Raw genomic sequence first — 13,119 nt, 5'->3', positions numbered from 1 at the left:
TGTACTAAGAGAATACAGTGTTTTCCAATGTCTTTGGAAGGACACATCTCTTCTGGTTTGCTGGAGTCCCTGCTCAAGCAGCAGAGAGAAGGGAGTTGCACTGAGAGTTATTTTAGACCAGGGCCATCAACATGAGCTCAGATTTTCTTAGAAAAACCCTTTCTCTTAGCATCTTCTGCCAACAGCCTGGAGGATTCAGATTAGATTCAAGTATGTGGTAGACGTTTTTGGAGGGGGTAACATATGGCTTCTTCCTTCCTCCCTCCTGCCTTCTGGTGGCTTCTGCCCTGCCCTCTCTCCCCCTTGCCATGCAGAGTATAAGAGGGAAAGGTCTCCCCGGGGGCTGGACATGTTATCAGAAAAGATAACATGGTCAGTGTTCCTTTAACAAATATGCTTAGCTGGGGTCAACTAGTTTTAAGTTTTGAAGCCTCAAGAACATACTCAGAGGACACTGTTGGAACTTTTGGCAACATGAGAATCTTAGTGGCTGATCTGACTTCCCAACAACCTTCAGAGTCACCCTGTTTCAAAAACTCATAGAGAAATTAATTGAGATGTGAAGATGTCAAACAGTGTCTCCTCTAGAATTTTCTAAAGCTCTTCCATGCTTGATAATATTCAAATCCTACTTAGAGATTTAAACCTGGATGTGTGGACACCTTAGGTGGTGATGTTATTTATCTTTTAGAGCCATTTTTTTTCTTGTAATAATATTTATTTCTCCATCCATGGAACTATAGACACTTTGAGGGGAGATGAGAAGAGAGATAACCAGCTTAATTTATCCCCCTTGTCCTAAATGAGAGCACCCTTGATTTGTCTTAGGTGACTTAAGGGTTAAAACCCCATCAGTACTAACCTGGCCTTACCACTTGGCAGTCAAACATGATGAAATACTTCAGAAGACTGTGGTCTGATGCCGAGTCCTCCCTGTGTCAGTAAATAGAATTCAGGTACACTCACCACTTTCACTTAGTACGACTTGTCTAATGTCCTCATCATTTTATCATCACAAGACCAAATAATAATTTGGTTCTAACTTGGGTTTTGGATGTTGTTGTGAGTCCTGGGTAACCCTTTTGGCCTCCTTCTGTTGGCAGGCCTGGAATTTCTCATCAAAGGACATTAGTTAAGTGTGAATGCTGACTTATGGGTTACATCATGGAACATCTGTTCCTGGGCCTTGGGTGCCTGAGATCGCGTTTGTGGGGCTACAGCCTCCGCAGCTGCACAATCTCACACGATCAGGGGGGCAGAGTGCCTGTTCTGGTGTGGGACTGGCTTAACTCATCTAGTTAGTATTAACAACTAGTTTGGAAAGTGAGGAAATAAGGTCAGACTGACATGGATTTCTTCTCCCAAAAGACCCTTTTTATTTTTATTTATTTATTTATTTATTTTAAAATTTTTATTTATTTTATTTATGGCTGTGTTGGCTCTTCGTTTCTGTGTGAGGGCTTTCTCTAGTTGCGGCAAGTGGGGGCCACTCCTCATCACGGTGCGCGGGCCTCTCACTATCGTGGCCTCTCGTTGCGGAGCACAGGCTCCAGACACGCAGGCTCAGTAATTGTGGCTCACGGGGCTAGTTGCTCCGCGGCATGTGGGATCTTCCCAGACCAGGGTTCGAACCCGTGTCCCCTGCATTGGCAGGCAGATTCTCAACCACTGCGCCACCAGGGAAGCCCCCAAAAGACCCTTTTTAGAATTTAGAATAAGAATTCCATGGAATTCAGTGATGTTTACCTATGGCTTACCTTGGGCCTGGCACCATATTAGCTGCTGGGGATGAGTGAGGACAGGCAAGATCCCTCCTTCCAAAAGTGAGCATTGAGGGGGCGAGAAAGACAAACAGTTAAACAGACAATTACAACATGGGCTGGGATGGGAGAAACACAACAGGCTGGTGGACTTGGAAAGCGAGGTGCATGGCCAGGAGTTAGGGCATCAGAGGTGTCCTTCTAGAGAAGTTGGGGTCTAAGGTAGAGCACCTTAAGGCACACAGGAGTGGGCAGGAGCAGGCTGGTGGGGAGGGGAGGGTCCAGAGGGTCCAGGGAGAAGGTGAGCGTGGAGAGGGTAGGGAGGCTGGGGAAGCAGAGGGCTCCAGTCACCTGTTGCTGTGTAAGTTTGAAACTTAGTGGCTTCAAATGACAGCAGTCACTTTGTTATCTGTCACAGCTTTGTGGGTCAGGAATCTGGGAATGGCTTAGTGAGGCGGCACTGGCTTGGGCAGCCAGAAGCTGGAGCTGGAACAAGAGGGGGCGGATCTCTTCCTCTCTCTCTGTGTCGTCTCGGGGCCTTTCCAGGCCATCTCCACGTGGGCCAGGGTGGGCTTCTCCACAGCAGAGTGAACCAGGGTACGTGGACTGCCCTGTGGTGGCTGAGGACTCTCAGGGCACTCGTTCCAGGGGACCGATGGAAGTGGCATGGCACCTTCTGACTTGACCTTCGACTTGCACACCGACTCCGCTCTGCAGGGCACAGCCGGTGGGTGAGAAGACACAGGCCCCGTCTCTTGTAGAGGAGTCAAAGAGTGTGTGGAGGGGCTGGAAATGGCCCATTTGGTCAACTCAAAGAAGCTTGAGTTGGTGGGAGTCCAAAGGAGCTGTAGGAACAGGCAGGAGATGAGCCCGGAGAGGATGGGGGTCCCCAGCATGTGGCAGCCTTGCACGCCCTTCTCTGGACCCTGACTCTTTGCCGGGGTGAGCAGGGAGCCCTGGGGTGTTAGGTAGGGCCTTGGACTACCTTGAGGGGAGTGGTGTTTTGGAAGGGAGTCACCTTGGGAGTGGGGGGAGTGAGGGTGCTCTGAGTGGGGTTGAGGGGCGATGCGGTGCAGACGGCTGCTCATTGATAGATGTCTGAAGGGAGAATTTTCAGATTTGGGGTCTGATTGAATTAGGGGCAAGAGATTGGGAGCAGTGGGGACAGCGGCCAGGACTGTGGCTTGGGCCACCAGGGGATGCGCACAGGCTGCTGAGCATGGGAGCCAAGAAGAGGAGGACCTGATGCGGGTGGCAGGACCCTAGAGCTTTCTCTTCCTCCATCTTCCTCTGTGGAGTCAGGAGTAGGTGCTCTGTCATTATGAGTGTGGATCTGAGCAGGCCCACCCACCGTGATCCCGAACCCTGCACCTTTGTCTCCAGGGGAAGGTGGAGACCAGTCTGTGCTTGGCCACACCAGGGGCAGCGTTTTCTTTAACCTCCAACCCTGTGCTGGGACCTCAGGGTGAATGGGATGTTTGTGCTGGTCAAAAGGCTTTTTTTGTTCTGTTTTTTTAAATTGTGCCAAAATTTGCACACCGTAAGATTTACCATTTTAACCATTTTAAGTGTACATTAAGTACATTCACCACCATCCAACTCCAGACATTTTTGACCTTCCCCAACTGGAACTCTGCACCCATTAAATATCAACTCCCCACTGCCTCTGCCCTCAGTTCCTGGCAATCAGCATTCTACTTTCTACCTCTACGAGTCTGGCTACTCAGTGCCTCATAAAAGTGGGATCATACAGTACTTATCCTTCTGTGACTGGCTGATTGCACTCAGCGTAATGTCCTCAAGGTTAATCCATGTTGTAGCATGTGTCAGAATTTTCTTCCTTTTAAAGGCTGAATGATATTCAATTGCACATATATACCACATTTTGTCTGTCTGTTCATTTGCTGATTGACATTTGAGTTGCTTCCACCTTGTGGATAATGTGAATAATGCTGCTATGAATGTGGGTATGCAAATATCTCTTTGAACTCTGGCTTTCAGTTCTTTTGTATATATACCTAGGAATGGAATTTTCAGATTACATGGTAATTCTGTTTAACTTTTTGAGGACCTGCCGTCCCCGTTTTTCACAGCAGCTGCACTATTTTACATTCCCACCAGTAATGCATAAAGGTTCCACTTTATCCACATCCTCACCAACACCTGTTTTCTGTTTTTTTGGGTTTTTTAAAAATTTGTATAGTAGCCATCCTAATGGGTATGCAGTGACACCTCATTATGGTTTTGATTTGAACATCCCTAGTGATATTGAACATTGGTCAAAAGGTTTCCATCAGAGGGTATCCACCCTCTGGGAAGTCAGCAAACTTGGCAGGGGAAGGGTGGTCAACGTGTGTGGATCAGGACAGATGGGGAGGCCCCTTGAAATCACACTGCCCCTTATGGTGGGTCACCTGGCTGGACGGAGGGCCCTCAGATATATACCTAACACAGGTACACGACAGGTTACCAGTGCAAGGAAGAGTAGAGATGGGGGCTCCACTTATGACAATGATGTGGAAGGACCACACAAGGTAATTGTGTCCAGTGTCAGGGTGTTTGTTATCTGAGCCCAAATGCTTTCCACGTACATAGAATTTGGGTTTTGCCCAGAGCTCCTCTTTTACGTGCAGTCATTTCCCTCATATGTTTCACTCATGTGGCCATCCCCTGTGTAGACTTGGATTCATGACATCAGCATGCTGGAGCCCCACCTAGAGCCTGGGGTCTCAAAAGCTGGCATTAGGCCCCCTTTGACATCGGCATCCACCCCTGTCTTGGGAGAGGGGTCATTGGCTTCTACTGAACATCTCCAGTGACAGGGAGCTTAGCTCTCCCCAAGCCACTTGTGCCACTGGAGACAGCTGTAGTCATTAGAGATGCCTTTCTCATAGTCAGTGTGAATCAGCATCCCTGCAACTCTCTCACCCAGACGTGTAAGTTTCTCTTCCCTCTCATGGTGATGTTGAGAGACATGAAGATACCGATTTATTTCCCCTAAATCTTCTCCTTTCCAGGCCAAACAGGAGCTGCTAGCACTTCTCAAAGTTTAATGTGCCAACAAATCACTGGGGAATCTTTTGAAAATGCAGATGGAGATTCTGGATTTCTAACAAGTTCCCTGGTGATGTGGAGGTTTGCTGGTTTATGGACCACACTTAGAGATGCATGACTGGGGGCTCAAGTGCCCACCTGGAAGTGAGAGAGACCTGAGTTCCTGTGTGGGCCCCTCACTCGGTGACTGTTGACTATGGGAAGTTACTCCACGTCTCAGTGCCTTTGCTTATTTACAGTAACATGAAGCTAATGAGGGTACCTCTCATAGGTTTGTAGTGAGGTCTGAGACCAGGCTCAAATCTCCCCATTCAGGGGCCGGCACAGCCTGTGTGATGGACAGTGTAAGCTCTTGGTTATTTTCCATTGAGCAGCCCCAGGACCTTTGATCGTTCCCTCGAGGTGCTCTGCGTTTATGTCCCCTCTCCAGGAGACACTTGGAAGGGCCATAACTCATGGTAAAGGGCCAGTCCACTAAACAGAAGATGTAGGCGTGGTCTTTACCTACAGTTTCCACAAACAATATGTTCACAATTCTTACCACTATTCTACTAAACACAATGATAGAAACAGTGGTTTTTCTGGGCAACTCAGTTGAGTGAAATTTCAATTCAGAAGTTGAAGGACATATCAGCAAAGGTCTATCCTGCCAGGCTACGCTTGTTCTATGCTTGTGCTGATTAGAAATGCTAAAGAACAATTAGCTAAACCAATACACTTTGATATGGCAAGACAGATCTATTAGTATTTAGTACATGTCACTTTTGTTTGATAGACAGATTAAAGGGGGGAAATTCTTGTTTCTTCACAAGCTGACACACAACACTGTGTTTTCTGGCTCAGCTCAGGTGTCATTCCTGCAGGAAAGCCCTTTTTCCCTCCAGGATATGAGTCAGATGCTCTTCAGGCCACCCTATTACATCCCTTACCATGTGGGACTGTAATTGTCTTTCTTTGTTAGATTTTAATTCCCTGGGCACAGAGATCAGATCTTATTATCATGGTATCTTTGGTGCCCAGTGTAGCGCCTGGCACAGTGCAGGGACTCTGAAAATGTTTGTTAAAGGAGGGAGGAAAGAAGAGAAAAAAAGAGGGTAGGAGGGAGGAAGCGGGGTTTGGGGGAGGAGGAAGGAAGGAGGCATAAATGACTCCCCCCCACCCCAAACAGAAAGAAACTGAAAGAAACTCATTCGCAAATGAGTTGGTCTTCAGTGACTTTTGCCCCCTGGAGACATTATCTGCTTTTTAGGAATTTAGGTACTTTGCTGTAAGTGATGGAAGCCTTCCCTCTAGCTGACTTGCTGGAGAGCCAGGTGTCCAAGGAATCCTTACTCTAGATTTGTGAGTGGATGCTGCATTCTGTCAGATGCCCTGTTCCTCTTTTACTTTCACAGGAGCAAAGAGGACTGGGGAGTTGACCTTGATCTCCAAATATCTATCTTTATGCTTTTAGCTCCTTCAATATCCTTGCTCATATTGCTTCTAAGACAGAAGATGACTGGTCCCCAAACATAAGCTCCTCTTATGTAAAGTATATTTTTCCTTGTGGTTACTGTAACTATGGTTATTTTTTAACTGGGGGACTCTTTTCTTGTTAGGTAATTCTTTTCCTGGGCCCTGAGAATTTTGAAATGAGATATTACCTTTCTTATTTGAGTAAGATGAAAACAGGTGAGAGGATGTTTGGTGATTTGGTGGCAGAGCCAAGGTCCCAACTCGCTTCACTGGCATCCCAGTGAGTGACTCGTGCGAATCAGATTTCACAGACAATGGCCTACCTGAATTCTTGGCTAACTATCCAGCGGACTCACCAGGTGTAGACAAGCTATGCCAAGGCTGGGGGACTTGTGTAGCATTTTCAGAATGAAATTAAGGTGTGGCTGCACTTTTGGGAAAAACAAACAGGTGTAAAATTCTGAGTCCAAATTACGACCCAGAATATCTTCAAAACCCGAGTATTTGCACGAGTCTGGGGACATGGTGAGTTGGGTGCCTCCCCATCTTCCCAGCCTGGAAATGGCATGTTGGCCCAAAGGACCAGGGTGATACGTATTGTGTGGTCTCCTGGGACGTGAGCAGTGCAGTCCTGACAGCTGCCTTGACAGCTGCCCCTTCTAAACAAGGATGAAGGCACTCTAGCCCGTCTTTCCCGCAGCACAAGAATTAAGAGGCTTCAGCGGAAGCCCCGGGTGGAGGCCCACAAGGCCGGTCTGTTTCCTTCCCAGCACGTTGCCCACAGTGGGCATTGCTCACAGACCCTCACTGCTCTCAGAGGTGCAGAGGTGGTGACTGCACTCTGTTCCCCTCAGTTGATTCAGATACTTCCCTCCAACTCCCAGAGGGACTTGGGGGAAACACGATTTCCTTTTGAGCATAGGGCACAAGTACCGGTCATTAAATCGGGACCGTCAGGGCCTGACTCAGGTCCCAGGTCATCCTCGATGGCGGACGTGGGTCCTCCTCATCTCTGCCGCCCCAGCACTGGTGGAGAGCCTGGCCCGAGAAGGCTCGGACAGGTGTTGAAGGATCAAGCAAGGACACTGGGACCACAGTGGGTGTCGAGGCCACTCTGTTCAGGGTGGAGACCCTGGGTGGCTGCCAAGTCATGATGGGAGGCCTGGAAGGCACGACACTTTACTCACCAGCACAGACCCACCACTGCCCACAGAAGAAAGACAGGAGTCGAACTGCATCTGCAAACTTGTTTCACTTTTTACAAGGTGATCAGAAAATAGCCTTCAGAGGAAAGTTTCCTCAGTAAAGAAAACCCATTCTATTCAAATAAACATTTCTGCAAGATTGCCTTGGTTCAGCCCTCAGCCATTTACCCCCTAAGGTGAGCTGGAAAGGGCTGCTGTGTCTGAGTGAGGGTGGGTTGGCCACCGTGTGCCACACCTGACCTAGGACGGGGTGTACTGGGCGGCCTGCTGGCCGGGCAGGGCTCAGCGCGGCGCAATGCTTCTGGGGGGTCCTGGGGTTTGCTCACTGTGGGAGCCGACCCTTGAGGAGGAGTGGGTGGAATGCTGGCGGGAACAGCTTGCTAGGGAATCAGGCTGGACCCACCCTGGTGGCAGGGCCAGGGGAGAACAGGGAGCAGGGAGGGGAGGAGGAAAGAAGTGGAGCAGATCCTGGATCCAGGAAGGGGCTCAGAAGGGACTTGTTAGGAGAGCGGAGCAGCGCCCTCCCAGGGAGGGGAGCCCTGCGGAGCCCTGCAGGGGGCGTTTTCTGAGGATCCCCACTTCCTTTGAAACTTTAGGGATCTCAGATGGCTGAGTAGGAGTTGATGTGTGTGTGTGTGTGTGTGTGTGTGTGTGTGTGTGTGTGTGTGTGTTTGATTGTTCTGGGGGAGGGAGAAGTAAGCTCTTCTGGGTTTATCGGGGGGTGGGTTAGTCTGCTGTGATTCTCAAGAAATGCCTTCCATGGCAAAGTCCTCTAAGTCGTTAATGGAGATGATATTCAGGCTTGGAGCATCTCCCACCTCCTCCCCTGGGCTCTGGGGGCGCCCCGAGGGGCACTGGCCTGCAGAGTGCTGGGTGGGGTCACTGGGAGGCTCAGAGGCCAGCCGCAGGCCAGCATCTTGGGCGCTCTGGGGCCTGGGGCCAGCTGCCTCGGCGGTGTGAGGGCGCTGCCTTAGGAAGGTGGGGGCAGAGAGCTGAGAGGAGCAGCGCAGGGGCATCAAGGCTGTCACGGGCAGGGGCCGGAAGCCCGGGTACAGCACGTAGGGAGCAGCAAGGGCATCCGGCGGGCTTGGCTCAGGGGAACCCCCCTCAGAGGATGGGATGGAGACCTTGACGTATTTGCCCGTCTCTGGGTCATAGAAGGTCTTGATTTTCACCTGGAGTGGCAGATCGAAGACAAAGTACTCTCCAGATTGGGGGTCTTGGAGGACCTTCTGGGTGGCAGGGTAAGGGGGCAGGGGTGTAAGGGACTGGGACCCCCCAGGCCGCCTCTGGATCGGCTCTGAGAAGGCGGACACTGAGTGGCGGCGCACGGGAGGGGGCAGGGAACGGACCATGGGGAACCTGGCTGGGGGCCTCTCTCCGGGGGACGGTGGCCTACGCTCTGAGTCCTCGGGGTACAGCTTTTCCTCCCGGCGTTCGCCATCCTTTTCCTGTGGCTGGTCGGTCTTTCTCCTCTTGCTTGCCAGCTTCTTGGCCCGCCGCAGGGCTTTCTCTGTTTTGGGTGGGACTGCTGGTGGCTTGCCAGCCGCCCTCTCCAGCTGAGCAGGAGGCTCTGGCTTCTCCAGGAGGCCAGCTGAGCTGGTTGCTATGTCCAACAACGAGCCTCTTGGAGAAAGTGTCCTGAGGTCTTCTGCTGATGGCTCCAGTTGGGGGTCGGAGCCAGGCTCCCACGTGACGGCATGTGTCAGGTCCTCCCTCTGGGCCACCCTGCCAGGGCGGGGGCTGGCCCAGGGGCTGCTGCGGGGAGGCTCCCCTGGCAACAGGCTGGGCTCACTGGGGGCCTGGTAAGCATCATCCCAAATGCTGCTGGTGGCAGGGGAGCATGCACTGTTCTCTTCCAGGGAGCTGGCGTTGGGGGAAGCTGCTAGCTCACCAGGGACCAGTCTTCTCCCTGGGGGCCATGCTCTGGGTGTAGACAAAAAGTGACTTTTGAAGCCTTGCACCTGCTCTTCCCAACAGGTTCCAAGCTTCTGTAGGGGTGGCTGGTCTTCTAGGTCGCCTTCTGGCAAAGCAATCGTGGGGATGCACCTTGGAGCATCCAGCTTCCCCTGGTCTATGGAACTGCTCTTGCTGTTGTTCTCCATGACTTTATGTATGGCCTCTCGGGGTGGCTTCAACCCTTGGCGCTCTCCTGTGAGTGGAGGAAATGGGACGTACCCCTTTGGGGCTGCCTGGGAGGTCTCTGACCTGGCTGCACTGGGACCCCACCCGTGGTCCTCCATATCCTCACAGGCCGCCCCCTTCAAGTGTGTGCCTTGCACGCTGGCGGGTGTCAGAGTGCTGGGCATTTCCTGGCTCTCGGGGGCACAAAGACCAGCATCCCTGCCCCAGCCCGGCCTTGGCAGTTCCTCCTCTTTGTGGCCATTGCCCAGCAGGGAGTCTGAGGACATGGATCTCAGGAGGGGCAGCATGATGGGTTTTATCACAGGGGTGGCCCTGAGGGTGTTGTCTTTAATTGCAAAGAGTATGTGCTTGTTTGAAGTGGAACATGGTGAAGGGGTTAGGTCTTTGGCATGTGAAAGAGCTGTATCCTTACTTCCCCCAATGCCAGTGCCTCTGAAATTAGCTTCCTCCCTTGACGCCTTCCTGGGGCTACCTTCTGGCAAACTTTCCTCTTCTCCTTGCAAGGATTCCCGCTTGCTGTGCTCCTCAGCGCATGCGTGCCCATTACTCAAGGTGCGGTATTGTAGTTCATCTTCCTCCATCACTTTCTCCTTCTCATCCTTCTGACTGTCACCTACACTCACGTCATTCCTCCTGTCTTCCTGCTGGCTCTCGGCAAACCACGTCTTCTGTTGATCCTCGAACGAGGCAAAGGACTGATCTGAAGAGCTGGTGCTGAATTTGGCCTTACTTTTGAGGCCTGGCATAAAATCAGACTGGCTGTCACTGTAAAACACATCTTCCTCCTCGGGAGAAAGGGGCCCTGGGGAGAATTTCTGGTTGAAGTTTGGATTCTGAAGCCTTGCCTCTCTCTCCGGTTCTGTATCTTGAGAGATGGATCTCAAGAATCCATTCTCTAGGCCGGAGGTCTTCGGGGTCTCCGCAGCCTTCCCTGCCTCAGGGTCTCCACTGCAAAGCTTCAGGGACAGATGTTTCCTGGGGCAGTGTTCCCTGGAGTCTGGACGCCAGCTGGGCCTGGCACCGCCCATCTCCGATTCTCCATTGGCATCGTCATTCTCATAGCTGTTACTGTCGGCGGCATCGCCGTTGACACAGAAGGGGGCTTTGGTGTTAGGTGATGGTGAGGTGAGGGTTAGGTAGTTGTTTGCAGAGGCTGCACCGGGGTCCGCTTTGGGGTCCTTCTGGGTACTGATGAGTGACACAGAAGGGGCATCAGCTGGTGTCTCCTTAGAAAGCTCATCTGGAGGGCCTTCCTCGAGCCCGTTGGGAAGGAGGCCGCCGTTGCTCAGGGATTCTTGCTTGCCTCTGGTTTTCTCATCAGGGCCTTTCAGGAGAGGTGAGGGACTGTATGTGCTCTTCACACGCTTCCGCACATCTTTGAGGTTGAACAGCAGGCTGGGGGCTTTGGATTTGTAACTGTCCCGGGACAGACATTCACTGGGCTCCTTCTCTTGGTATCCATTTAGCTGTCCTGTGGGTGATGGGGTTCTCTCTGCTGGCTGGCTGTTGGATGACTCCAGCACATGCTTGTTGGGTATGACAGGGGTCAGAAGCTTACTGATGTTGAAAGAAGGATCGTAATGCTCATGGGGGTCCACAGGCAAGTCAAGAGCATCCTTTTCTGGAAATTGCCCCTGGGGATTGTGCTTTGTATACAAGGCTGGGCCTCTCCAGTTGGTTTGCTTCTTCTCTTCTGAAGCATCCTGTAGACTTTCTTTACCTCCCTTGCCAGACTTTGGTTTCCTCCAGGGGGCATGGGTCGGTTTCAGTGGAGGCTCAGGCTGTGAGCTGGAAGCTTTTCCCTCCGTAGCAAATACCTGGGCTCCCAGATCCCTAGATCCCCAGGTTCCAGATGTGGAGAGAGTCCCTGTGGCCAGCCTGTTCTCTGCCTGACCGCAGCCGGCCCGGATGTGGCAGGGGGAGGCTTTGTGCTCAGAGGCCGGGGGCTCTCTTAACAAGGGTGTGTCCTCGTAATGCTTGGGAGCCTTGCTTTCTGCGACCGTGTCAGCAGCATCCTTCCTCTCGGGCAGCCTGGGTTGGTGGGCGTTCCATGACTCAAAAGCACTGTTTTCACTATGAAGAAAGGTCCCTTTGCGAGCCCACTCCTGGCCCCTTCCAGTCTCGCTGGTGGCTGTCTTGTGGGCCGGAGAGGGGAACTTTGACTCAAATGAGTTGGCTGCGTTTTTGGGCGTTGGGAGGAAGCTGTTGGGGCCGTGACAGGCCATTTCAGGATTCTTGGGGGACTCCTGCTCTCTGTGCTTCCTGCCAGGCTGGTGGTTAGTCTTATGGGTGCTGGAGACTTCAGCAGGCACCCTCCTGACCGTCAAAAAGGCAGAATCGAAGCAGAAGTTGACACCACTTTCTGGAAGAGGAGCAAATTTGGGGGGATTTTTGAGAGCTGGAGGCTTGCTGGGAGGAGGCCTGCTGTCACAACGCTGGCTTTCAGTCCTGTCAAAAGATTTAATCAGTGATGACACTTTGGAAACAGGCTTGTTGCTGCTCCTCAGGCCGGAAATTGGCACTTCCAGTCTCCTCTGGGCTGGTGTCAGTGGGGGGCTGCCCTTGGGATACTTCTCCTCCCCTTGAACGTACTTGGGCAGCTGTTGGAACGTGGCCGCCCAGCCGGCATGCTCCGTGCCTTGGGATGGTAACTGGCTCCAAATGCCACTTTTCCTATGGGTATGGCTCACCGTTCTCTGGTGGAAATTCCCAAACACCGGGGACAGGGCCAGGTCGGAGTCATGGAAGGATGCGTCCTCTGAGATGCACAGGCTCCGGAACGCCCGGTCCGTGAGGCTGCTCACCTCCCTGTCTGCATCGTCCAGCACGCTGCCAATGCTCGAGGAGTCGCTGAAGCCGTCCGTGCACTTCTTACTCCCCTGCATCCTCTGCCAGCCAGGAAGACCGTCCCTGTCAGTCAGTGGGCGTCTCTGGGTGATGATTTAGGAAGGGTTGGATGCAGCCCTCTCCCCACGAAACTAGAGCTTCCCGATGACCAGATGCAATTACAAAGTGGGAATTTTTTTTCTCTGCAAAAGGAAAAAGTGCAGGGTATGAATAGGATATTCAACTTAGCGGCTCCATATAAGAAGGACACGCTGGTCTGGATGGTCGATTTTACGTGTCAACCTGGCTGGGCCATGGTGCCCAGTTTTTGGTCAAATGCCAGTAAAGCGGTTTACTCTCCACAGCGTGGGTGGGCCTCACGCACAAGGCTGAGATCCCCCGAGCAAGAGGCAATTCTACCTCCAGTCTTTGTACTGGAGCTGCAACTTCAACTCCCCCTTGGGTGTCCAGCCTGCTGGCCTGCCCTGAAGATATTAGACGTGCCAGTCCCACTGTTACATGAGCCAGTTCCTTACAATAAATCTCCTTCTGCCTCCGTGTATATATACATGCATCCTATTGGTTCTGTTCCTCTGGAGAACCCTGACTAATGCAGTGCCTAAAGTCCAGACGTGTCATTTTTGCAGAGTGAACTTCCCTGGCATTCCACAGGG

General features: G+C 52.0%; 1 protein-coding gene across 1 annotated transcript; it reads right to left on the bottom strand.

Annotated features, from left to right (window-relative positions):
* Positions 1-8,217: 8,217 nt before the first annotated feature.
* On the bottom strand, positions 8,218-12,504 carry LOC307060033 (cardiac-enriched FHL2-interacting protein; the record flags this gene model as incomplete). The annotated part of the gene is made up of 1 exon (XM_079714360.1): positions 8,218-12,504. One exon carries the CDS (start codon positions 12,502-12,504, stop codon positions 8,218-8,220), a length of 4,287 nt encoding a protein of 1,428 aa, XP_079570486.1.
* Positions 12,505-13,119: the final 615 nt, after the last annotated feature.

This window comes from Hyperoodon ampullatus (assembly GCF_949752795.1).
Source record: "Hyperoodon ampullatus genome assembly, chromosome: 1".
Lineage (NCBI taxonomy): Eukaryota > Metazoa > Chordata > Mammalia > Artiodactyla > Ziphiidae > Hyperoodon > Hyperoodon ampullatus.
The sequence above is the reverse complement of the archived record's forward strand: the minus strand, read 5'-3'. Positions and strand labels throughout refer to the sequence as shown.